The 26,569-nt window shown below is 38.3% G+C and overlaps 1 protein-coding gene across 1 annotated transcript; it reads left to right on the top strand.

Annotated features, from left to right (window-relative positions):
* Window positions 1–72: 72 nt before the first annotated feature.
* Window positions 73–24,759, top strand: GPR180 (G protein-coupled receptor 180). The gene is made up of 9 exons (XM_065648576.1): window positions 73–208; window positions 2,612–2,770; window positions 6,068–6,262; window positions 9,682–9,862; window positions 10,069–10,118; window positions 13,697–13,854; window positions 20,129–20,320; window positions 20,680–20,757; window positions 22,380–24,759. The coding sequence occupies exons 1-9, from the start codon at window positions 73–75 to the stop codon at window positions 22,536–22,538; spliced, it is 1,308 nt and encodes a 435-aa protein (XP_065504648.1). The 3' UTR covers window positions 22,539–24,759.
* The last annotated feature ends 1,810 nt before the right edge of the window (window positions 24,760–26,569 follow it).

Genomic DNA, 26,569 nt, shown 5'->3' with positions numbered 1-26,569 from the left:
CGGCGCGAGCCGGCGGAGGTGGGGGGGGTTGGGTCGGGTGACGGCGGCCGCTGCCGCCGGCGGGGCCCGGGGATGCGGTGGCGGCTGCTGTGGCTGCTGTGCGCCGCCGGCTGGTGGGGCGCCGGGGGCAAGACGCTGCGGGGCGGCTTCGCCAGCGCCGCCGCCCGGCTGGAGCCGTGGCGGCCCGTGGCGCGGTTCCAGTTCCACGGTGAGTGCCCGAGGGAGGGGAGGAGGAGGAGGAGGGGAGCGACCGGCCGCATCCGTCCCTGTCCGCCGTCCTGAAACGGGCCGGGCGACCCACGAGCCGTTGGGGCGCGTCAGGGCGGCGCGCGGCGGGGAGCCGTTAGGGCGGCGGCCTGCGGGGAGCGGCGGCGGCGGCGGGGTCAGCCCGGCTGCCCGCCCTCCGCAGGGCCGTGCGACAGGGCTGGTCCGCTGGGCGGGCGGCGGGTAGCCTGGGACCGCGCCGGGCGGGGCGGTGGGAAGCTCGGCCAGAAGCGGGGCTGCAGCAAGGCAGTGGGGAGAGGAGTTGGCGGCAGCCCGTCGTGCTGCATAAACAGTGTGCGCCGCAGAACGGCGCGGTGCTCTTGTGGGTGCTCGGCGTTCTGCTGCCCTCCGCGTCCCACGGCCTGGCGTGGCGGGAGGATCTAGGGGAGCCGGGGCGTTTTGACTTTCACATGCGCCTCTCCTTCCCTCCTGGAACTCCTCCGGGTGAGAACAGTGCTTCTTACGGGTGTTGTTAGTGTCACTGGGCGTCAGAATGCAAATTTTCACCTGGTTATTATTCCCAACGGCTTTTCTTTCCTGTCTTATTAATTCCTTGTTAATAACTGTTAGGTAAGAGGCCTTGGAATTGGCTAGGATCCTGTTAGAATGGCCACTGCAGAAATACACGTTGGAAATCACTCTCCTTGCTACAGAAGTTTTACTTTGCAAAAAGGTATATATGCAGGCGTAGTGAGCGCTATTATACAACGAGGCTGTGCTGGTCAGCATGCATTTCCTACATGTTCAGCATTTTGGTAGCTGAGACTGTTATTTTTTCTTAGTTAGCTACATAGCAGAAGAGTTCTGCATAATGCTTCAAAAAACAACCATAAAGATAACACACAGGCTTCCTCCCAGGCTGGAGGAGTAGTGTGAGAAGAAAACAAAAACTTTTGCAAGGAAAAAAACCCAACTTACGCGATGAAGGACAATGTGTTATAAACCAAGAAGAGCTGGAATGTGACCTTTCAGTGATTGATAGTGAAGATAGCTTGTGGAGTGACTTGAAAGCAGTTAATTATCGCTGTCCTAGAAAATTATTGTAGAAGTGTTCTAAATAGATGTAAAGAAAAAAATGCACTAATTAAATCTGAGGAAAGACTGTTAAGATTCCAGATGAGTGGTTTAGGTGTTCAGATATAATTTGTTCTACAAGTTGATGTTGCATATTTATTTAAAAATATTCCTCTTTCTGCATTAATACCCACAACTTTATGTATTTTGGATCTTAGTGAAGCCATGTAGGCTTTTTTTAGAACCTTCAGTTAGTTTTTCAAAATCTTTTGTTAGCAACTTAGGTAAACAGTAGTCCATATAACATTTTACAGATCCTAGGAGATCACCTTTTTTGAGGTTTTGTTGCAGGAACGCTCTCTTGCAGCTGGCGCTGAACAGGAAAACCTTCCTGGGAAAGCCATATTCGAAGCTGGTAGTAGTCTACTGATTCACATCCAGCTGGTGCCCAGGTTAGGTGGGAAAGAAGATTACTCTGACCGTTTAAAAAACGTACAAAGCTTGCTTAAATTTGAATGAATTTGTACTCTTGCAGTACTGATTTATTTTGCTTCTCCATTAAATCCTGGCTTTTAGTGTAGGATACTGTTACATTAAAGAAGTCTATGGCAATACATAATGGAATAATTTATCAAAATAAGTTTGAGGGCTGTAGAATTACCCACAGAAGATAAATTGTGTCAAATGAGCTACTTATAGAATGGCTAAAATATTTTTCTATGTCAAGATGCAGCTTATAGGTAGACTGACACATTAGAGGACACTTTTGAAGTCTGATTTTCTTTGTATCAATTTGAATTGTGTCTTCTATAATTAAGTATTTTGGCTCTATTCAGTCCATAACATGAATGTCCATTTACATAAGTTTTTCTGATATTAGACTCAAGAGCTACCCTGTGATGCTCATAATCATGCTACAAAGGTCACAAAATACTAGACTTTTAACTAGCTATTGTGACTGATTGAGGCACTGTCTTTACCTGAAGCTGAAAAAATAAAATTTCAGGTGGGAGGAAGGAAAAAAAGACTATCTGGAAGTCTGCTTAAAAAAAAGGGAGGGGAGAGGGAAGGCTGTTTTTAATAAAGAAGGTTAGTGACATTTGCGTTAGAGTGAAGGTTTGTTTAGGTGCCATCATGCAGTATTGTGTTAATGAGTCGTATAGAAAATTGTTTCTGAAAGAGTATAAAGACTTTTATGGAAAGTGGTGGTAAAAGTCTAAGAAATAAAGTGAAGCTCTAGCACTGCTACTTATCAAAAATCTATGCCATGCTAGCTTTTTGTTTGTAACTGACATCAAGGCAGAGTAGTTGATTTTATTTTTTAAATATCAAGGTGACCATGCTGTTCTGTGTATCAGAATCAAGAACATAGCAGTGGCTGTGGCAAAAGAAGCTAGACTTCACCTGTTTCAAGCACAGGAATGGCAGAAGCTGCAGAACAGTATCCAAGATCACAGCTGTACAGAGAAGTTCTCTAAAGCTCAGCTGACAAGTGAGTTACTACTTTTTTTCCTTTACAAATTGTTATCTATGTATTTAGACCTCTGTTAAGTTATCTGTGTGCTTAGAATATTTATTTCAGTGAATTTGGACTTCGCATCAACTTAAGTAAAAGCAGGACTTTGGCCTTCTGTAATTAAAAATTATTACAAGGAAATGTAATTGCTTTGTTTGTTTCACTTCACAAGACTTTGTTTGCAAGTTATGATTTAGTACACTGCTGGAAAACAAACAATCCTTGACAAATGATGACTTTAATGCAAAGAGCCAAACTTTATGACCAGTTCTAGTCTCATGCTCTCACTTGTGCACAACTTGGAAATGATACATTTTTGGGTGAAGTTTTCATTTACTCATTCAGTACAGAGATTTTCTTGAACTCTGCTTCGAGTAAAAGTCTCATTTTTCTTTCTTTCTTTTCTTTCTTTTTAATCTAAACTTTTCCATAAAAAAGCTAATGTTGAGTATATGAAAGAATTTACAAAGAATACAATTGTAAGATGAAACTGAAGAACTTATAAAATGTTTGAAACCGTCAAATGTACAGTTTGAATTGTGACTTATCGCAGTGCGATGAAAAAAAAATTAGACGCAAACTCATGCAGTCTGCTGCAGTTACTTCTAAACTTCTGAAGTGAATGCTTGTAACGTGGGAGTGTGTAGCCCAAGGACACAGTGAAAGGGTAATTTTGTATCTGAAAACCTTTTTCTCTGCTGTAGCTTCTTTTGGGATTGTTTTTTGTTTGTTGTTTTGTTTTGTTTGGAGGGGTTTGGGTTTGGTTTTTTGTTTATTTGTTTGGTTTTTCCCTCCTGTCTGTAAGGTCATCTGCAAAAATTAATCTGGATTATGGTGCCTTACTTTATAACTTGCTTGCATTATAATTTAATGTTCTTTCACCGTTTAATTTTGTAATTTGATATTCATCACTGAATCTCCCAGTCAAAAGTTTTTAATATTTGAGCTGATAATTATACCAGTACAGAATATACAGGTTATCTTGTTGTCTTTTGTTTATGGAGGAACACTTCTTATTTGTCAGGAGGCTCTTGTTCTCCAATTCCATGAAAATGACATTTTTTAAAGACAAGGAAAAAAAATAAAAGGATATTGTAATTTTCATGATAGCACAAACCTGTCACACTTTGATGTACAAAACATGCTAGAAAATTTTTAATACAACGTCAAAGATCAGCTAATCAGGATAAAGCTTAACTTGAGTATCCATCTAAATTTAAAAGAACAGTAAAACATTAAAGCATTCAATCATGTAATTTGAAGACAAATGTACTGAAATAATCTTTTTTGCACCATTTATTGACCATAATATTACAGGACTTACATAAAGCATAGATTTTCTTCTAAGAATTTAAATTAATATTAGAAACTTCATTCAAATATATCTCAAGGGAAAACAGCTGCTTTTTTAAATCACTTTCTATGTGTGGCCAGAATCCCTAGAGTAACAAATTGATCTCCTGGAACATTGTCATACCGAAATCTTATACAGATGTCTTCTAAGGATGTAGTTCCCTTACACTTCATCTGGGCTGAACATGACATGTCTAGCAGTTGGTCCATCACTCCTGTGTGCCCCAGCAGTGTACTTGGTGTTTTCTACTGTGTTTAGGGTGAGCTGGATCTGTTTGCTGATCTTGGGCAAAATCAATTACATTTTTATTTTATCTTGCTTCATTTCCTATGAGTTAACTTGCAGATTTGATGGAAAACTGATTAAATGCGCTTGCGTGATCCACAGTCTTGATGCAAATAACGCTGTGCCAGAACTCAGCTGAAACTACAGATGGAGAGTAATGCCACCTCTGTCAGCTGGAGTTTGCCTTTCGTTTGGATGAAGCACCATGTGGAAACCTAAAACTGTGTTTCTAAAAAATTGCGGGTTTTTTTTGAAAGGAGCTATTTCACTTTGTGTTTATTTGATAAGATATGTAGCTCCAGAGTGGAATGCACACTTACCATTAGCTACACCAGACACATTGCCTGTGTTAGAACACTTGCTTTTTCTGGTTCATGTGTTGCCCGAATTTGTACTTCATGACAAATGCTGCAAAGAAACATATCATACATTTCTTCCTGGATCCTGATGTTCATGCCTTCAGAGAAGAGAAAATAACTTCTTGAAGTTGAAACAAGTTTATTTAAATTACATAATGTTTTTCACAGGTAGGTTTCAAGTTAGAAATTGGTTCTAAAGTTTGTCTACAAAATATCTAAGGATAATGACATTTTTAAAGGTTGTTTTGAATGTATGTTTGCAGCTTTTTCTTTTAGAAAGGTCTTTGCGTAAAAAACAGAAATAGCTTGTTATGTAGAATTTTAAATACTTTTTTCTCTTTCCTCGTCCTTAGCCATTGTCATCTTAAACTGTTAAGGTGAATTAATCTACAGTCCAGTCATTATATTGTTATTTCTTCTACAGAGATGGCTTTCATTTATAATTGAGCTAATTAGCACTCAACTTTAGTAATCAGTGTAACAGTATTTACTGTTCTTGCAGCTTCACCCAAACATACAGAGCCACAGATTGCATGTGCAGCAAATGTTTATTTCGGAGAGGTTGTGCTTGGTTAGCAGTTGCTTTTAGGAAAAATAGTGGTAAGATCAGTGATTAAATGAAGCTTCAGTCTCTTACATAGTTGGTTTTAAATGTAAACTGATTTGAAATATGCAGTTTTATTAGACAATGGTCACCGTCCTCAGCTGTCAAATGAAATTCAATCTATTACAGTTTGAGGAAGATGCTGTGAAATATGCTAAGTTGCGCTTTGAAAGCATGCACTCTATTTTTTTATCCATCTTGCATGTGGCTGTTCCTGTTCAGGGTTCTAAATGTCTTTGAAAACAGAGCAGAATAAATTTCAAAAGGTATTTTTCGTACTGCAGAAGTATCTGTTGGCTAATACAAAACATCTAGTCTCATCAATACGGTACTAAAGGATGGGAATGTCTAAGCATAGGAGACACAGTTTAAAGGTACTGGCTTCTGGCGGAAGGGAGCCCTCCCAGCAAACCCAAAAGCTGAGAACAGGAATGCGACACAGTTCCTCCCCTTCCCTTGCCTGCACCTGTTTGAAACAGAAGGTGAGGATGGAAGTATCTGGCCTCAGGGGTTATGGCTAGCTTTCAAAGCAAAGGCTGTTTTATACTGCATGTAGCTTATAACCTGTATATTGTGCTGTGGATTTAAATTTTACCTTCAGCCAGAGATGAATTTTCTAAAAACAAACTGAGTATTTACTCCTTTTTTTGTTTGTTTGTTTTCTTCCAAAGTGACTGTGAACCACACAGAACAAAATCTGACAGTGTCCCAGATTCCTTATCCGGAAACATGGTATGTGTTTTATGTAGACAAGTTTACCTGCGAGGAGAATTATTCTGAATCCGAGGATATTCGGTTTGAAATGGTCTTACTAAACCCAGATGCAGAAGGGAATCCATTAGATCACTTTAGCGCAGGGGAATCTGGTAAGATTTTTTTTCTTAAAATTAGATTTGTAAGTTAAGGATTTGATCACCCAAACAAATCAGTACTTACTATGCTTGGAAAAGTGTGGCGCTGGGAAGTAGATAGCAGTCTCTCTTATATTTCAGATTCTGCTTTCTCATAGAGAGTAAACTGTAACTCATTTTCTGGCAATACAGGAAAACCCTTTCTCTAGACTGACTTTCCAAAACTTGCCTAACTGGAAGCATAGATGCACAAGGAAAAAAAGTGTTGATATCTTTGCTAAGAGGTGTTTTTCCTCTGTCGAAATTGTAAGCTTTGGCTTGAATGTGAATTTAATCCCTGATTTTAATGAGTTTGCTTATTTAATTCATGAAACTCCTTAGCTGTATAAAGTTTGATTTCTTACAACATGAGTACATGCAGTATATAACATTTCACCAATATAATTTTGGTTCAGTGTTTAGGTATTTCTAAGTATCTTAGACATAGGCCACAGATTAGATGAGATATTTGTCAGTCCTCATTTTATTTAAGAAATGCAATTTAAAATCTTTAAACATGCAAAGAAAAACTTGTAGAAGTGATTCAAGACAGCAGCTGAAGAAATGCCTACATAAAATTGTATGCTTTGGGCAATCCAAACCGACCTTCCAGTGCTTGGCTTCACTGCTCTGGGAGGCCTCATCAACATGTCACTAACCTTGATCTGTTGTGAGGAAAGAGCCTAACAGGTTTAGTCTGCTTTCATCTACAGATTTAACCTCCATGTACCCAGAATAAGCCTAATTGCTACACTCAGAATCGTGTGCCCTGCTGTCATTCTTGGTCTCAAGGAGATATAGAGGGAACAAAGGCAGGTCCCTTTTTGAAGGGAAGGGAATATTCACTGAAACATTTAGCAGAATCTGTAACAAAGTAGCACTGTTAATCATCTGTTTCTCAAGGCTTGTAAGTTGACCTGCCTGTCTCTTTAACTTCTTGATTGTGCTCCAAACTTAGTTGGCAGTTTTTATTTGGTGAATTTTGTATCCGGAAGTGAAAGCTAGGTTAATTTACTTATTTTCAAAAAGCACTAGTAACGTTCTTTTGCTAAATTAGGAGGCAAAGCAACCCAAATCATATGGCCCTTAAAAGTTGTGTTCAGACTTTCTAGAGAGGCATCTCAGCTCTGTATTAATTTTGTAGGAAGACTTTGAGCACTTGGAAGCAGAACCCTGCACAACTTCTATGCTGAGCAAGGAAGTGTATAAATGTATTGGATGCACATATTTAAAGCTAACAAGTAGGAAACGGGATGAGCTTTACAAGCCGTGTCTTACATGGTTGCAGAGGAACACCTCTGTTTATTCAGAATTAAAACCTGCAACACTGCCATAAATCCTGAAGTTACCTGCCTGTGTCTGCTTTCAAAGAACTGATGATGATTTCTTTTCTATGTTTTTTTTTTTAAATGCATCTTTGGGGAATAATTTTTGTCCTTTTTCCATAGAGAAATGTGCAGCATGGAACATTAGGGCATCAAAGAAAAGATCCAACTTAATTTCCTGGTTCTTTCACTAGGACAACTAAAAACTACATAGTTCCAGATGCTTCTAGTTAGTCACCCTTCACTTTAGTTGCTAAAGTTGTGGCCTGACACAGGAGATCTCAAAATTAAATGGATTATAAGGAAAGTATAGGAGAGAACTTGAGGCTGTAACCTTATAATTAAGGTGTTTGCCTTGAGAGAGGAGGCGGCCTTGTTTCTGATCCCTAGCAAGTAATCTTTTGTCATTTTATATGGTAGGGGTTTTTTATTTGAAGACATGGTACCAGTGCAATGTAGGATTTCTAAGGGCAGCTGACCAGGTAGAGAGCATTTTGAAGATCTTTGAAGTTAGGTATTTCAAACAAAGGTACATATATTTTATTTTCTCTGTCAACTCTAGGTTACTTGAAAGTCAGGAAACTTAAAAAAGACAGGTTGAAAACTACCCTTCTGGTTTTTTATAGTTATATTTCAATGCAACTTTCTCTTAAATCCATTTGGTCTCATGCCAATCATCCACAGTCTGTCTTTGGTTGGTAAGAGCTTTCTATCCTAAATTATTAGTGTTTATTAAAGCTAGTTAATTTTCCTAAAGAGTTTTCTGTGTGTACCCACTCGTCACAGTGAGAAATAATTTATCTACAGAATCCTTGCCAACTTCAGTGGGTATCTTTTGAAGCAGAAAGATAAAGAGTGAAAAAAAGAATAAGAGATTTGATCTAAAATGCATATTTTTGTAAGTCATAAATCATGCTTTTTTATAGGTATACAAGAGAACCAGAGCGGCCCTGAAATTTTTGTTTTATGAGTCTTTATTTCTTTAAGCTCTCGTCCTCCCATTTCACTGCGTGCCCAATTTTAGCCATAGAAGTTATAGTACTAGCAAATCTTTGGAATTCATCAAGTTCTAATACTTTTCAATTTAGATATTGAAATGTGTGTAACTGCTCTGTTTCTAGTCTCTGGGTGGAGCTCGCTGAGGTTTTTAGCAGAATTGTTTTGTTGCTAGAGGAAAAAGATTGTTTAGAATCTGATTCTGTGGGCACCACTTAGTCTCAAGGAAGGTTGGAGAAGAAAAACATACATTTTCTGAGAGGAATTTCTGTTTACCCATTTTTGTTTACGTGTCACTGGCTTTGACCCTTTGGGAGCTCATATTCCAAGGCTTCCAGACAATAGAAAAAATTTCTAGGATCATGATTCTGTGAGACATTTTACCAGACTACTGCCAGACTGAAAAATAGAGGACTTCTCTTTTGTAAATAATATCAAAAAATTGGGGCATTTTTTCAGATTGGTGGAAAAAAAAAAATCCACTCTGTGAACTTGTTATTGTTCTCTGTGCTATTTCCCTTTCCATTTTTCTGAAGTCTTGTGTTGGTCGATTGTGCTGCTTAGACTACTTTATGTGGAGGAAGAGTGACACCCAGTGGTTAAGTAGGGGTAACAGATGTCTGCTCTGGCTTTCTCTCATATCCGATTGTGCCTTTAAAAATTGAAGAAAAAAAAAGATTAAAAATGAGTCCTTTAATAAACGTGTTTCTGACTCATCAAATAGGCTACAATTATTTTCTGTATATCAAGAAATTGTATGCCACTTTGTTCTGTTTCAGTAATTGCTACAAAGCTATTTGCGTTTGAATAGAATCTCTCCAACACTCAGAAGAGGTACTGTTGAATGAAAAATACTTTGAGATCAAATAAGAATCACCTCTCTGAAAAAAAATCACTGACTTTCTTGGGCAAAATAGGCTAGGGTTTACTCATTTTATCTGAACTACCACTTTTGGGTGACAGTTGCTATGTATTTTCCAGTGATTATATAAAAAAACATATTTTGTTTTGGTTATTTACTGCTAGTAGCAATGTTTCTTTATAAAAACTAAGCTGTATTTCTTTTGTTCACAGGATTACATGAATTCTTTTTCCTGCTTGTCCTAGCATACTTCGTAACTGCTTGCATATATGCGCAGTCCCTATGGCAAACAATTAAGAAGCATGGACCTATGCATACTGTGTTAAAGGTGTTGACAATTGCGTTACTCTTGCAGGCTGGTTCAGCTTTTGCCAACTACCTGCATTTCTCGAGGTATCTTTGCTTATTTTTGCTTTCAGTCTTAAGACTTGGAGAACAGTGTGTTGTAAAGATCAGTACATGATATTTCCTGTGACAATTGTGACAAAACACAGGACTGACTTTTTAGAACTACATCATTACTTAAATGTACTTTTAAGAGAGAACACAAATTTAAGACTCATTCACTTAAAAATATCAACTTTTTATTCTTTTATCAGTTATTCTAAAGATGGAATAGGAGCACCTTTTATGGGAACTCTGGCAGAACGTGAGTATGCCTGTCTACTTTCTTACATATTCCTGCACATCAATATGTATAATACATTAGCAAATCTGTAGTTGGACTGTATTACGATCTTGGACCATATCACTGTGTTTTTAATATAAATTACCTAAAGTTGCTCTTCTGAAAAACAGGTTTTATTCTGTATGTTTATAATAATAACTGTATTTAAAGTTATACAGTTGTGATATTGTTCAGGATTTTTAAAGGGTTTTCTGGTCTGAAGATTCTATCCTACAAACACTTAAATATGTGCCTATCACGTGACTAAATGTTTCAATACATTGAAGGGTTTTGCAGAGTTCACATGATCTAGAGTAGCAAAGCTTTTTAGGAACCTCAGCCACATTCAACAGTGTGTCATTTCACTAGCAAATTTAACATTGATTATAGTGAAAACGTACGTGTTTTACAGCACAAGTGCTATGAGTAGAGTGATGCAAAAATGCTTATGTAAGGAACTGGTATTAACGAAGCACTTTTCTCCACTCTGTATAGATATTCTGAGTTCTCACTGGAACTAAACTCCTATAACATCCCTTCCCAAAATGCACTAATTTACTACTGCTGGCTTCTTCAGTGTTAAATATTGTTGGTGGTGGCTTTTTTTTCCTGTAGTTCACATTCGAAGTATTGCAGGGTACTTTCTAAGTAAATACATTGCCTTTGATTGGCTTGAAACACCCCAAGAAAGTAGTACCGTGGTAGTGAGATAGCATTGGAGAGTAACAGCCTACGTAGGAAGGTATTTCCCTTCCTAGATCTCATTTAGAAGCCTGCAGTTGGAAATAACAGCCTCTTGATGGCACTTGGCACCACAGTAATTTCCTCTTTCTTGTTTTAACCATTTGAGTTAGCAGCTCCTTGCAGCATCTCCAGCAACTGTGTTATTAAACTTTCCTTCTCGTCTCCTGAAATGAAATGAAATGAAACAGAATCTGGAGGGAGTCATAACTCCTCCACAGTGAGAAACCCAGCATTAACTACACAGCCAGAACTTCAGAGCTGCATGTTAGATTTTGTGGTGTGTATGTATTACAGTGAAGAGCCCGCTTTTATTTGCTTAGAGCAAAGGTTATTATAAATAATTTTTTTAAAAATCAATAACTGAATTTAAGAAATTCAGCTAAGGGAGTTTTCCTACTGTTTTTAAGATTCATGGTTCCTGAAGCAGTAAAATAGCAGAAGTAATAGAAATGTGGAAAGCTTCAATGTCAATTACAGTTCTGAAGAATGGCTGACAGCAAGTAGTGTAGTTTCAAAAAGGAAGGTGCTGCCATTTTTTCTATATCAGAACAGAAATCCAAGTTAAAAGTTAACTGTAGAATATCTTTTGACTTCAGTGGGGCCAGAATTTCTTTTTAGAAACCTATTCAGATACTATCCCAAGCAATTATTCTTTTCCTACCATCACTCAGTCTTTACCGTGTATAAAGACCTGACTGTTGGTCTAATTTATCACCTAGGTTAGTTGCACAAATTACACAGATAATGCTGGCCCTCAAAAGCATCACAGATAGTGATCTTTTAACTTTTGATAAGATCGAAATGCGAAAAGTGAAAGAATATTGTGTCTGAACAGCCAAAAAAGCTGAGTTATGATGAAATCAGACAAATGTGGTATCAGCTCGGTGGCATGTGACTTTACACTGACCCTGGATATTGTAGGATTATTGTAATTTTAGGAATTTCTCTCAACCTTCTTGCTTTCTGGCAAGGTGTATGAGATATTACACATTAAAGCTGGTACTGATTTTTTTTGTCTTATACCATTTTGTCTGGGAACCCACTTGAATTGTTGCCACACTGAAGCAGAGCACTATCTGTATCCAGGATGCGATTGAGAGGTGATGTGTGGCTATATAGGGCAAGTTATCTTAAGGACTGACAGCAAATAAAATACTCTCTAGAACATCCAGATTTTTTCAGTCATTCCTCTAGCTTGGATTTGTGACACTGGTTTGGCATGCCTCGAGTTCACAAAACAAATTTTTCTAGCAAGTGCTATGTCTCCATAGCTAGCATTGTAAAATAATTCCAAGGTCATTTTGCCTCAAATCAGTGCCAGCTCATTCTATTAACAAATGGGCAAGTTTGTATTTAGTAAAAGTCCTTGACATTTTTTAAACAGCAAAGGTGTCGGAATACATTAAGAAGTGTTTAATCTTATAAACCATGAGAATACAAAATATGTCCCAGGAATAACATGTTGAAGTCTGGCTTATATCCATATTTTGCTGGTATTGCTGAGTGTTAGGGAAATACTGTAGCTGATCTTCATTTGACACACTTCCTTTGTGTACATATTAATCTCTGTACAGTGGCAATATTTTCTGTGCCAATATTATTAGTAAATGTAGAAGTACATTTATCTTTTATAATACAGTCCAGCTGTATAAAAATAGAAGTTTGCTTTTGTGACATAGAAATATTTTTCTCGTACCTGATAGTGTAAGTGGAAATTACAAATAAGGAACAAACTTAATTGAACTAAAATATAAATCAAGTGAAAAAGAAAGTGTTGTTGTGTGTAGTGCCCAGTCGCTAGTTTCTGAACCAAATTTGCAATTTACGTAATATAAGAATCAATTTTCCTTGTACATCTCTGCTATGCCAGTACAATGAGACAGTTTACTCTCCATTCCAAACACCAATTTAAAAATTGTTTGAAAAGTTTCAGTCAAAACCTTATCAGGTCTAAAGCTAGCAGTCACCCAGAAAGAAATCTTCAGTTCTTTTTGCTATCAGTAGTACTTCAGCAAGGCTAACAAGTAAAGGCTTTAATATATTCTAGCTTGAAGTTTTCTTTATTCAGATACAGCTTCAAACACAGGTTTGAGACACTGATTAAGAATGTAACTTTATGGAGTATGTGTTACTTGTTCCTAAACAGAACAAAAAAATAGACATAGTAAAATGAGGCAAAGGTAGTTTGCATTTAATTAAATTAAATACAGGCAAGTTGATGCTTCAAATGAAGTTTGCGTTAGGATTATTCATTATATTTTCCCCTTTAAGTATCTGAGAGTGGAATTTGTCCTAAATATATCTGCTTTCTATTGCAAGGTACTGCATCCTTAAGACAAAGTGCAATTAATTTAAAGTACAATGCAACTATTTGATTTCTGAACAAAAGTATTCCAGAGCAAAGAAAGGAGTTCATTTCTTCATGTTTCATATTTGCAGTGTGATTAACATACATATGATTTTAGTTCTTTAGCTTTTGTAAGTTTATTCATGCAGACGGACTCCTGAGCCCAGAGTTTTTTGGCACAAGGGTGACATTTGGAAGGAAGGCGCTGTGCCTGTGTTCTTGCAGAACTGCAGCATAACTAGAGGAAAGCTGATAGTGATCTGTTTGGTCATGGGAAACTACTCAAAATATCCACATTTTGTGGCAAAGCAACCTCAGCTAGTTGAGCTATAATCAAAATTATGGCCAAAGGTGAGACAGAGGCATAAATGTCCATCTTTCATTTGTGGGTATTTAGAACATTTCTCTCTGCTTTAGAAAAATTTTTTTTAAAATGTGACTATCATTATTTTTCTTTTGTTTTCGATAGTTTGTGATATAGTCTCGCAGATACAAATGCTGTATTTATTGTTGAGTCTGTGTATGGGTTGGACAATAGGCAGAATGAAGAAATCTCATGGCAGACCTCTTCAGTGGGATTCCACTCCAACATCTACTGGCATTGCTGTAGTAGTTGTTGTTACACAGGTTTGTATTTTGTATTCGTTCTTATACTGAAATATAGAACTGCTATTAAGTATGACAGAACCATGAACCAACTAATTTCAATATTTTATGAGGGAGGGAGTATCAAGACTAGAAAAAGAACCCACAGCATAATGTGCACCCAGTATGTCTAATAGGTAACAACACCTTCTCTTTACTTTGACAATTTAAGGTGTAGCTCCACAGTATGTTTTTGTTCACCTGTAAAACCACTTAAGAAGTTCCCACAGTTTTCCAAACTTCTGGTCGTGCCAATTGTTCATAGCTTTATACTGTAAACCAGATCAGTGGAATGATCTAGATTGGAAATAAATTTAAAAAGAGAGATTTCAGCACAGTCATTTTACTAATCTGATTTACAATGTGGTCCTATAAATAGTTGTAATCAGTACAACTGAGGGGTTGTGAACTACATTGTGTGGAGTGACAACAAGCAGCATTAGAGGAAAGATGAGAAAAGCTGCTCTGAGAAATTCTTTCTGTCACCAAAAAAAAATTTAAATCCTCAGTGTCCTCCTCCTAGACCCACTCAAATAGGATGTCTGATGGTCTTTTCAATCAATATAAGTGAATTCTTGAAAAGTTTGCGTGCAGTATTGGTCTTGCAAACATAAAAATGGTCTGACACATAATTTCCTTCAAATATTTTCCATTAGAGTAAATTAGAAAGTTGAGTAAACCAGTAACTTAAAAGTAAATTGTAAGGGAGATCATCCAACCCTAGTGATGCCTTTTGTAAACAAATTTTTTTAAATCACAGCATAAAGACAAGAGAATATGAAAGCCATTGAGAAAGAGAGGAGCAGGGAGAAACTGGAGACAGTAATGAGGAAGAGATTATACTGAAGATTTTGTGCCATTTGAGTAGCATCTGCAATTAGTGCTGCTTCCAAACTAAATAAGTGGACTGCTAAAACATTAAGAGTAGCTGGGAGATGACATTTCTTGCTAATTAAGAATATAAACCAAGGGCTATTAAGGTCAATGGGACTGTTGAAATTTAAAGATAGGTTAATTCCACCTTACTTTGACACCCATCTAGCATCAGAAATTTTACACACTGGTAGTAAATAAGACTTCTAACATATTTAATTTTATTCATGCCTTCCCACTTGTACATACATATGTGAGTTAGTACTCTGTCACTTGAGAATGGAAAGTTTTTTGTAGTTGTTTCCTTTTTATTATACATGGAAAGGACACTCAGTATCATCAGCTTGATCTTTTTTTTTGTTCTTACTTGTGGTAAAAATAGGGGCAGGTGTCATACATATGTGCTGCTTCCCCCAATACTGGTCCACTGGACATTTGTGTTGGCTCTTTGAGCACCACTGGAGAACTGGCACAAAGTTGGCTATCTCACTTTTCACCACAAAGGCACAGCTCTGCTACATCTCTCCTCCTGGTACCATTGGGAATGTCGGGTTTAGCAGGAGTCTTGGACAAACAGTATATGGATATCAGAGTATGTCATTGCCGGAGCGGTGTTGCGCCCCCATCTCAGTGTCTACTGTCTCCAGCAGAAGTTCCCTGACACCAAGAGTATCCTTGCCCCTTTGGCAAGGATGTTTTCCATCTCATGGTTCAGTATGTATAAAATATACCTTCTGCCAGATTTCTTCTCCTTGATACAGAGTGTGGCTCTTGAGCTCAGAGCAGCAGGATCCAGACCACATCACCTCTACCAAAGGTGGTGAGCTCAAGACTTCGTTCTCTGGATTAGTCTGTTGTTCACCAGTCTGTCTAGGTTGACATGTGTGTTGGACCTGCTGTAACAGGGCAATCAATGAGCACTTTTAATGATTAAAAACCTAGAATAACTTCCTTCCTGTCCCGCTCTTTCCCAGAGATTCTTATGGCAGGGCCAGCTTGCTCCTATGCCAGACATTGGACCAACTTGCATGGATAATCAGAGATGTTCTGAGGACTTGCTGTGGAGGGTGCTGGAAACCACGTGTGTTACCCTAACACAGCAGATAGAGGTTCAACTATGTTAGTTTTATTGACGTTCTACACTACCTGTCCTCATATCATCTTCAGGGAAGTCAAGCAAGTAGACAGCCTAGGAAAACATGTTATTCTTCAACTTAACTGCAGTTTTGACTGGCAAACTATCTGACCCTGTTTGCGTGCTTCTAGTTAAATTACTCAGTAAATTTTCAGCATTTTTTTTTCCTCTTTGTACCAATGCTATGAATATTTTTCTTTTTGTTCTTTCAGAAACGCCAGCAATTTTTCAGGTGTGTTTACAGGTTACCATCAGTTTAGGGTGGACACAGGCTCCTAGTCAGCAAATGTCTTGTGGTCTTTGCGGCTGCAAAGAGGTAGCATCTCAAAGGAGTGACAAGTCTGCTATTCAGGATCTCCCTTTGCCTTAACTTGTTCTTTATTTCAGCCTCAGAACAAAAGATTCCCAGGCAGCTCTGTATTCATTAAAGATTCCACTTTCTGCTGCTGAGACACAAACCTTGTTCAAAACTTTATTGGTGGCAGGCCTTTCCCATCACGTAGACCTGAGCAGTTTCAGCTTTCAGGGCTGATCGGAGTAGAGGCAGTGATTCTAGAAAGACAGCTGATCCCTTTAAACCTAACCAAAATGACATTGGATCTTACTGCATTAGACATCATGCTTTACAGGAGTTCTTAGGTAGACCCCAAAGGTGTGCTCAGAATGAGCTCTGCCTCTGACCTTAGATATAAACCATTTTTTACTGTACTGGCATTGCATGACATCAGATACCCAAGTACTAGATATGATTAGAGGCAGCTAGTTAATCCACTTTGCCTTGCTGCTACTCTTAATTTCCCTTTTGCTTCCCACTTCCCCTGCCTCTCAGGGATAATCTGTCCCATGAGAACCTGCCTTTACTGGAGATTGATATGTTATCTTGGTTAGCCATAAAGTCAGTGTTGGTATAGCGAAGGGGAGGAGGGGTTCTACCGTAATTGTTTCCTCATGACAAAAAAGAAGAGTGTCTGGTTCTTCATAGTATGGATGTAGAGGTTCAACTTGTATGTCTAGAACATCAGGATGATGTCCATGGCAAACATTCTTCTGGCATTTGGAGGAGAAGACCAGTTGGTGCCCACTGTGAACCAAGACAGGTCAGAAGTTTGTGCAGATGAAGTCAGACATTTTGAACAATGTATTATGTAAACAAGGAGATGGTCATTCTCCTTTGCTTTATGAAGAAGCAGTTGTGACTTTAAGGGTGGACATAACTAGTGTGCGTCAGCTCTTCAGCTGCCTAGGTCATCCAGTTCTTTTGTTTACAGCCTAAGCAGAGTTGTTCTTTTGGCTAAAAATTAGGATTTCCCCCCTAATTTCTTCTCAGAGCTCAAACATAGTTCTGCTCATTGCCAACAAAATAATGTCTCTGATATCCACTTCAGCGGGGTGGTGTCTAGGTGTTTTTTCAGCTTATTCCTGATATTGCAGCTAAGTGAGCTGATATACATCTTTCTGTGGTCAAGGTAAAGGACTTCAGGGCTTATTTATCTTAATTTCTCAGGTATAGCCAGCCAAAGAGTTTTTGACTTCAAGATCATGCTTGTGTATGAAAGCTCTTCCTTCATTGAGAACAGACTGCCTAATCCATTGTAACCTAGACACACTCCATAGCACAGGTTTCTCCTTTGTAGGATCCTGCTTTTTTCCGGTGAGTGAGAACAGTCCCAGCTCATAGTAAGAGTAATGACACATACTCACCTTGTCTGAGCTTCCAGTGTGTTGCACTGATGGTTCCATCTCTGCCTCTAATGGCTGTGCCTTCTGTTCATTTTGGAATAACCCAGTGAAACCGAAGGAAGCTGGACTTCTGTGATCTTACACATTGCTGTCGCTACACACGGTCTTTGATCAACCAATTCCTGTGTTGTTTACACTCTATAAAGGGCTGGTCCAGAGCATACCCTGCTGTCAGACACTATTTTCTCATGTGGATTGGAACTTTGTTCTTATGATTCCTTTATTCCAGCTCTTTGTCATCTTCTCATGAAAGTGGCTTCCTTCATTACTGTTGCTATTGGTGTAGGTTAAGGAAAACTCAAACCCTCATGAGCTCTGTTCTTTGAGGTTAGCTATCCCTGGGGTCTACCTGAAGTTTCTTCTTAAAGCAGTATCACAGTTCCATCTCCATAAGCCTATATTTCTTCCACCCAGATGCATGCTTTTGTAAGGAAGATTCTATACAGAGGTGGAGGCTTTTTTAACATTTTCTCAAACAGTGTATGTCCAGTCCAAGGTAGTTAATACTCTGGCTATTTGCAAGTGTAGATGTCAAAAAGGAAAGTGCTCTGTACAAGACTGCAGTGATTTTGTAACAGGTAGAACCCTTATTTGTTGTCTTGGCATGTTCTGTCTGGACTGAAATAACTTCTGTGATAGGAGTTCATCAATTTTGTGACAAAACTAGTGCTGTAGACACAACTTTACCAAACACTGTCTTATTTTAGTCTTACTCCCTGACAGAATTCTCAGTCAAGCAATTTGATCATTTGAAGACGTTTGCTTAGAGTTGCCCAGAAATTGAGCGTTATGGTGGGAATATTTGAAGCATGTTGGTCAGATTGTTTACTAGTAATCAGTGATGTCCAAGATGTGCATGCTTCCTGTCTGTCCCTCTCCCATCCTTCCATTTTCCATCCAGGTAGTTGAGGAGTGACTGAAATTACAGCAGTCATGCTTTCTGTGTCATGGCTTTGGTAAGGGAGGGGAAAAGTGAGAGAGTACTGTCTAAGGATATTCTAAGCAGAAATGCTTGTCTCTCGACTAATGAGACTCAAGGACACCTTTGGAAGGCACATGTGAATCACACATTTAAAAAAAAAAAGTTAATGTCAGTAACCGTATTGTCTTTATGTAGTTAATGTAGTGAGAGAGCCTTTGAATGTGTTCAGAAAGGAATCTGACTAATTTATATTTCTAAATTGAGGCATACAATGTCTGCTTCTGAAGGCCTTCACAGCTACCTCATTCATATAAATCAAATTTGCCTACCTTTCTTTAGAAAACCTGCTTCATTAGACACCTGAAACCTAAATGCAACTTAGATGTATGCAGTAGGTGGACTAGATTCCAGTGCATATTCAAGTCTTAAAATGCCATTCAGCTGCTACATGATGCTGGGAGAGTCTAAACTTTATGAGTATTCTGATTTATAATGTTAACATTCCTAAAGTCTTAATAAGGTATTCTTCAGCAAGACCCAATTTTAATGCAACAAGTAGGCGCCTGGCTTCTACCCAACTAAGATTCAGAAACTAGGCACTTCTTAGTCTGTTTTTCCTTAGAGAACCTATCAATAATCTTGTAATACTCCTACAAAATTGGATTCTGCAGCAAATGGATACAGTCCTGCAAGTTCAGGAGGATTACTATCTTTCATGTAATTATCTGTTGGCTAGAACATTTGTCCAGATGTTGAAACGGCATTTGGAACCCGTGACGTTCCCTTCCCTAGACCCTAGGAGGTTTCCGAGACGGTTGTTTGCAGAGTCAGGCTCACTCTCAGTTTCTGACCTAGCTGATGTTGAATTCTTTTCCCCACAATGGCACAGCTTCAATAGAAGGGGTGGAGAGTGGCCCACCCAAGAACAGCTTGTAGCCTGGCAGTTGGGGCACTCTCCAAGGAGGTGGGAGATGTGAGTTGGATATCCTTTAGGCAAAGAAGGGAATTGTGGGAGATCCAAGTTCAACCTGGGTGAACGCTTGAGCCTTTAGGCTATTGCATAAAAGGGGCAGCAGCACCACCCTCTTACTTCCCCATCTTTAAAAAGAAAAGTGAATCCTGTTAAGATTTTGAAAGAAAAGGCGTAGTCGCCTGCCTTTGGAACAGGCTTTACAGGTTGTGGATCCCGAGTGGAAAGAGACACCTCCCTGTAGCTCCGTGGAATCATTTCAGTGGGCTTCCTGCTGAGTAGGCCAACTGTTTAACTAGGTGATTATTTTGGATCTTATGCTAAGGTGCCACATTCCTTCTGTCCAAATCAGAGAAAACTTTCACTTGTCAAACTTTCTAAAAGTTACAAAGTGCAAGAAGTGAGACTCTGTTCCTGCCAGTTGCATTTGGCCTGATAAATAGTGCCAAAAAGCAGTTCAGGCTAGGGGTTTTTTTTGGTGTAACATGGTGCTTTCCAACAAGCAGAGCAGAGTATGACCATTTGTGCAGATAATTTAATCTATAATGGTAAGATTAAGCGAGGTTTAATGTAACCTTGTTAACTCTAAATGTACTTTGCTACTGTTCTTTTCCAGAGCTTTTTATTAATTTGGGAGCAGTTTGAAGATAGGAGTCACCACAGCTACCTTTCCCACCATGGCTTAGCAAGCGGACTACTTATTGGCCTCAGAGTTTGCCTTGCTTTGTCACTGGCTGCTGGTCTTTACCAGATCATCACAGTGGAGAGAAGCACGCTGAAAAGGGAGTTCTATATCACGTTTGCCAAAGTACGGGTTTCATCAGGGAAACTGACCCCTTCTGCTGTAAATGTAATTGTGGCACGCAGTTGACTGAAGCACTAAACTTTTTTCCTCCATAAGAAAGTTAATGTTTAAGTGTCTGATTTGATTAAATTGCACCCTGTCATCATACTTTTAAGTAGTTGTTTTAATTTGACAAGGAGCGTAGAGCTTTTTTTAAACAGAAATCCCACCTTTCATTGTGTGGTTTTCATTCTGTTGATCGAAAATTAAACAATGGGTTCATAAAATAGACAGAAATGTAAATGCAGTTCCTCTAACTGTCATTTCTTTCTTCTGAGCTGGCATGTAATCGTTTTGTAACTTATACTCATCTTCTCTTTCAGGCCTGCATTCTCTGGTTTTTGTGCCACCCATGTCTTGCAACCATTTCTGTAATATTCAGAGAATATCAAAGAGAAAAGGTATGTACAGGCAAGATAAAAGAGGTGGAATTTGAATAGTAGTTGTTCTTCATGTTCAGTGTTTGTTAGCAAACTCATGCTTTTAGGCTGTTAATCTTATGACCCCAAAGCAACTTGAAAAGTCTTAGTCACACAGCTCTCATTGATGCTAATGTGAGTCATATTTTACAAAGGCATAGGAGGTTTGAATCATCCAAGGGTAATCATTTCTACGTTTGAGCCAGGGGGGTGGGATTGTTAAGTCAAAGGAAAATGTGGAGGGGGTGTTTTGTTTTATTGTTTGCTTGTTTGTTTTTTAATTAAAAACACCTTGGGGATTCTTTTAACAAAGCTAGCAGAAAGATAAATCAGTGGATTTTGTTGTTGTTGTTTGCTTTTTAAACCTCATACTTTAAAAGCTTTATGCAGCTAAATAGGTCAGGGAACCTGTAGCTAAACTGTATTCTTTAGATTAAGAAATCTGTCCAAAAATGTAGTTTGTTTTGTAAACTCTAAGCAGTTGAAAACAAAGGTGGACTCACTGGGTGTCTTAGTTGCTTAAGCATATTGGGAATTAGAGAACTAGTGTGTGGAGCCTGCCATGTTTGGGTGAAGTGCACTGCTATTCTCAGGTGACTGACTACCTCGTTCCAGGGCAGAGTTTGCTTCTTTATGGTTATAACCATCTGTGCACTTATGTGCAAATATTTTCAGAAATTGAGCTTTTATTTGTGTAGGGGCTATGTAAGGGAAAGAAAAAGGTTCCACTAAAAGTATATAGTAAATGAAATACCACATTTAATTAAAAAAAAATTAGGGAGGGAAAAAAGGCTTCTCTAGACCTACTAATGAAGCGACTGTGTCAGGACAGGATAGCATCTCTAGACGTAGGATCAGTAAAGGAAACTTTTGCAATATTTTGAGATTTTTATTTTACTGAAGGGAGACTACAGTTGCTTTGCTCTTGCATTTGAGCAAATTTAACCGTTGTGTGCAGCTGCAGTTTCTACATTATAATAATTTATCTGTTTCCTTTTTGAAATGCAAGATCAATAAATACCTATTTGTTTAAGAAAAAGCAGGTGTTTAAAAACATTCTTGGTACATAAGCTTAGACTTCTGCTTTCTCAGAAACAATAGTTACCTTTATGTGTTTGATAAATGCCGCCTTACAGATCTTTTACATATGAAGAGACTTGCACTGAAAAGAGGTCTGGCTAAGTGAGACTGATAAATCACTATCTGCACAGCTCCATGATTGTGCTAGTGCAAAGTATTTCCAGGCTTTTTTTTTTTTTTCTTCCCCCACTCTGTTTGTTGTAAGAATAGAATATCTAAACATCACCTCTGCTTGTGAAACTGCATGGGTGGTGAATTGCAAGTCTGAAATTCCCCAGAACAGAGACCGCCAGAAGGGTTATGTGACTTGCCCAGGGCTATCTACAGATTTAAAAACACCCAGGTGTGAGAGTCTGAATCCTGGACTTGGGATTCGTGTTAAAATCTTTTGTAACTGCAGCAGTATTCAAACGTTTAAAGTTAAACCTCAAGCACACAGTATGCTGACAGAAATTTACTGTGGATTGTTTGGTGTTGTGGGTTTTTTTCACTTATTTTTCTTTTTCTCTCTTTTTTATCTCTAGATTATTACCATAGGTGTTATCCTGTGTCAGTGCATCTCTATGGTTATCCTCTACAGACTTTTTCTATCTCATAGTCTATATTGGGAAGTATCTTCACTGTCATCAGTGACATTGCCACTAACAGTGTCCTCTGGACATAAAAATCGACATCACTTCTGAGATGTTTCGGAAGAACTTATTATGTAATAAATGTGCAATAATGACCTAAATATATAGGTATTTTTGTCACAGATGTGTGATCTATTGGTTTCACTGGAAAACTGAGTGATAATATCAGAGCACTTCACAGACCTTTGGTCTGACGAGCTCCCTAGATTAATATGTTAAAAGTACTGTGGAGTGGAAAAATCCATAATCCAAATAATTTTATAAATACTGTTTATGTGTAGCATGTGGTGCTGAGCTGTATCACAAAAAAGTATGATGAATCTTTTCTCTCCCATTCACAGCCACAAAAAATGTCCTTACTTTATATCAATACTAGGTTTGAAGGTCTTATAAAATGGAGTTCTTAAAACATCTACAAGCTCAAACAAGTCTGAAATAGGCCAGTTATGAAATTGGTGCAATGCATAACAACGAGTACAAGTCCTTTTATTTTCATGCTTTAAAGAAAATGCATTTTATGTGTAAGTATAAAAGAAGGGGAAACAAAAGAGGGACAGTCCTCTAGAAAACACAACTGACTGCAAGAAACTCTCATTTGTTATTAGTGTAAAATAAAAGCCTTTTTTGCAACTAATGTTCATACTGGTTCAGATTTTAATAGGAATGAAAATGGGGTTTATATCTGCTTTTAAAAAAAAATTAACTAAAAATTTCATCTGGTAATGAAGGTCTGAACAGTTTTTGAGGCTTAGAAGACATAGCAACATAAAGGTAATTAAAACAGCAGGCTCACATCTTTTAAAGGGAAAAAAAAAAAAAAGGAGGCAAAGAAAATGGAATGGGTGATGTGGTACTAGAATTTTAATCCTGATATAATTCATTTCTGTTACATTGAGGATTCAATCATAATTAAGCCATATACACAGATTAAATTAACAGAAGCATTTCAAATAAATGTTGGTTTCAGTCATCAACTACCCATGAATTCCTGCCCAAGGATACTTAATCAGGATTAAATTTTCTATGAATAATTGAAAAACAAAATACTCACTGGATTTGTTATAATCCATGTTGGCACTGGGTTCTAAGTAGTTGCCATCTTCCATCCATCGTAATAAAGCCATACTACTTCGTGATGCCCCAGCATTCAGAAAGCCAGTGTAAATATATACTTTATTGAAGTGCCTATTTATTGAGTATTATTAAATCATGCTGACATTTTTTTTCCTTCATAATAAGAACATACCTATTGCCATTGTGACTGAAATCTTTCTTCTTGGGTTTAGTTTAGTATTTGTCAAATTTTAGACGACTTTTCATACATGTGTGTTTCTTCACAATATAGGTTTTTATTTTCTAGTAAACAAATGGTTGTTTCTTCTTAACAGTGTGTATTTAATTAGTCTTTATGAAAATGTAAAGGCACCAGAGTTCTAGCTTTAAAATAGCCCTATCTTTTCCATTCATGTTTGCCTCAGTTGTGAGCATAGTTGAAACATAAGTTATTCCATTCCAGTTTAGAGGCAAAATGAGACATTTGCCTTTGACGAAGGCAAAATGGCAACATGACAAAGTTGCTCATTAAATCATCTCCTTTCTTATTGTTTGTAATTCAGATCAAGAATGGCAGGTTGAGGCTGGAAAAGATGAGATATTATGATTTCACACAATCTTCAGAATGATTAAAAGATTAATTATTACATTCCTCTGATAACCACACAAAAATATTATTGGTTAAAACTTCGGTCTTTATTTCCCTGCTTATCTCTGTACTTTTCATCTTCTCAAGAAAAAAAAAAGCATCCTGTTTTTGATAACTCTCCAATAATGCAGTAGAAGAGTTCTACTGTATTCATGTATAAGACATGAAATTCATGCACAAAATAGACACGAGAACTACTTTACAGTTTATGATCCATCATGATAAAAGTTTTAATCTATGCAGAAAAAAAACTGTATGTGGCTTTCAAAAGATGCACTCCATTTGTTTTATTTTCCGGAAGTACTTTCTTCCTTCCTATAGTCCCTCTGACTTCAATCGGTCAGTATTAAGGTAAATGGTATCTTAATTTAACTTTATGGATATTCCCTACAACAATTCGTCAAATGAATTCATAGTTAATCTGAGTGTAAATAGGAAGCATAAGATGTTGGCTATTTCTCTTTTCCAGGTTGCCCCATAAATCAACAGGTACCATTATCCTCTCTTAGTTTGACATTGAATCCAACGATTTGAAAATAAAAATTCAATTTTGCTACTAATGTAACTGTAGCAATTGTCACTTTCTTGTGGTAAGCAGTACAAGGACATGCATTTCTGCCCAGGTCTGTTAGTATTCTTTCATAACCAACACTCACCAATTTTATGTTATTAAATCATTAATGCATAGCATAGCAGTAGGTCAGTATGATCGCAGTAATATTCAAGATGTCAGTTAATTCAGTACAGGATATCTCTGGGGGGAGTCTTCAAGTATGACTAATTTACAAAGCTTCAAACTTACCTGTCCTGTAGCTTGAGGCTTCCTGCCTCTGCATCATGCCTGGAGAGTAGTTTGTGTACGTGAAAGCCTGTCTCTTCTTCCCAACTTATATCTTCTGCGTGACCAACTGATAAGACTTTGCTTCTTTCATGCTTACTCACAGTTACCCATTTTATCAATTTGGTTTCATAACGTCATTTTGAAAGAATAGCTTCCAGCCTTCTTTCAGTTGTCTTTGATCAGTGCACCCTGGCTGGAAAACTTTCTCTTTTTCTAAAACATGCTTTCCATCACTTAAAAAAAAAAAATCTGTCACAACGTAGGACTCTTGCATGTATCTGAGCGTCTCACCTTACATCAGCGATGCGTTAGGTGACAGCAGTGGACAGAAGCACTCCTTCGATAGTCCCGGTGTGTGACTGGTGTGGGTTTGTGTCTGCTGAAAGCTGCTGCGTACCCGGGGGGTTCTCAGGGAGGGCTCCGGCAGCCCTGGCTGGACTCACCACTCCCAGCTGCTGGGGACTGCAGCGCATCTCCTGAAGGCAGCGCTGCTGCTGCTGGCCCTGGTGGGCAGCACTTAATTGAGGTCAAATGGCGACATCTCACTTGAGACTTTCTGTGCATTGTGCTTTTCTGGTTTTAATAAAGTTGCAGTTACAGAATGTACTAACTCCATTGCCTGCATGTTTTGGTGCTCGGCTAAGGTAAGTGTATATTGACACGACTGCAAACTGAAGTTGGTTGTGCTCTGAAGAAATCCACTTCTACGTGTGAGAGGGCATCTCCTTGCCTGCCATCACCTTTCCTACTGGCACAGATACCAGTTTGCATCAATTACGACTTATTGGTTGGCAGGAAGGATCCCAGTTCAGGAAAAATGAAGGTGAGATCAGCAACTCAGTCTATGAGACACCCCCCACAAGCTGTGAGGAGAGATTGTCTTGTTTTGCTCCTGACCAGCGATGTGGAGACGAGCGGTTCTAGGACTCATCGCAGGTCCCCTAAACTATTCGCTTGCCTTCTGTGTGGGGTGTGTTTATTGTACATTTATTTAAAGTGCTTCAGGTAGGAAAAAGAGTATTTACAATTAAATGTATGTAAATGGAAGTGGAAAGGCTTGATTGGAAAAACATCAAGTTTCTAATACATATTACTATACTAAGACCTCCCACACAAGACAAACACTTATAGTCAGATCTAATGAATATTCCTTCTGGTTCCTGTGCCAAATGGAGAGCCATGGAAGTATCAAAATCTTTTTGTTTGCATCTCAATCCTCTACAAAACTGAAAGAATATTTGATTTGGCTCTAGTTAATTCTGTGTGATTTAAGCCTCTATTTGATACTTTTTAGAGAATAACAGTTAATGTTTATTGGGCTGGCCAAAGCTGATATGCTCTACCTTTTAACTCTTTGTGTGTGACCATGCAATATACAAAGGGCAGGCAGTCCTTGTAAATGTCAAACATTAAAAGCAAAAGTATTAAGCTCTTCTTCTATGGATTGTTCTTTTCTAACGACACTGATAAAACCAGACTGATTTTTCTGGTGAGCAGTAAGTTCTGATTCCAATTTTTCTTAAACCACTATTTTCTGCA

This window comes from Caloenas nicobarica, chromosome 1 (genome assembly GCF_036013445.1).
Source record: "Caloenas nicobarica isolate bCalNic1 chromosome 1, bCalNic1.hap1, whole genome shotgun sequence".
NCBI lineage: Eukaryota > Metazoa > Chordata > Aves > Columbiformes > Columbidae > Caloenas > Caloenas nicobarica.
Note: the sequence above shows the minus strand (reverse complement) of the source record. Positions and strands in the feature narration are given on the sequence as shown.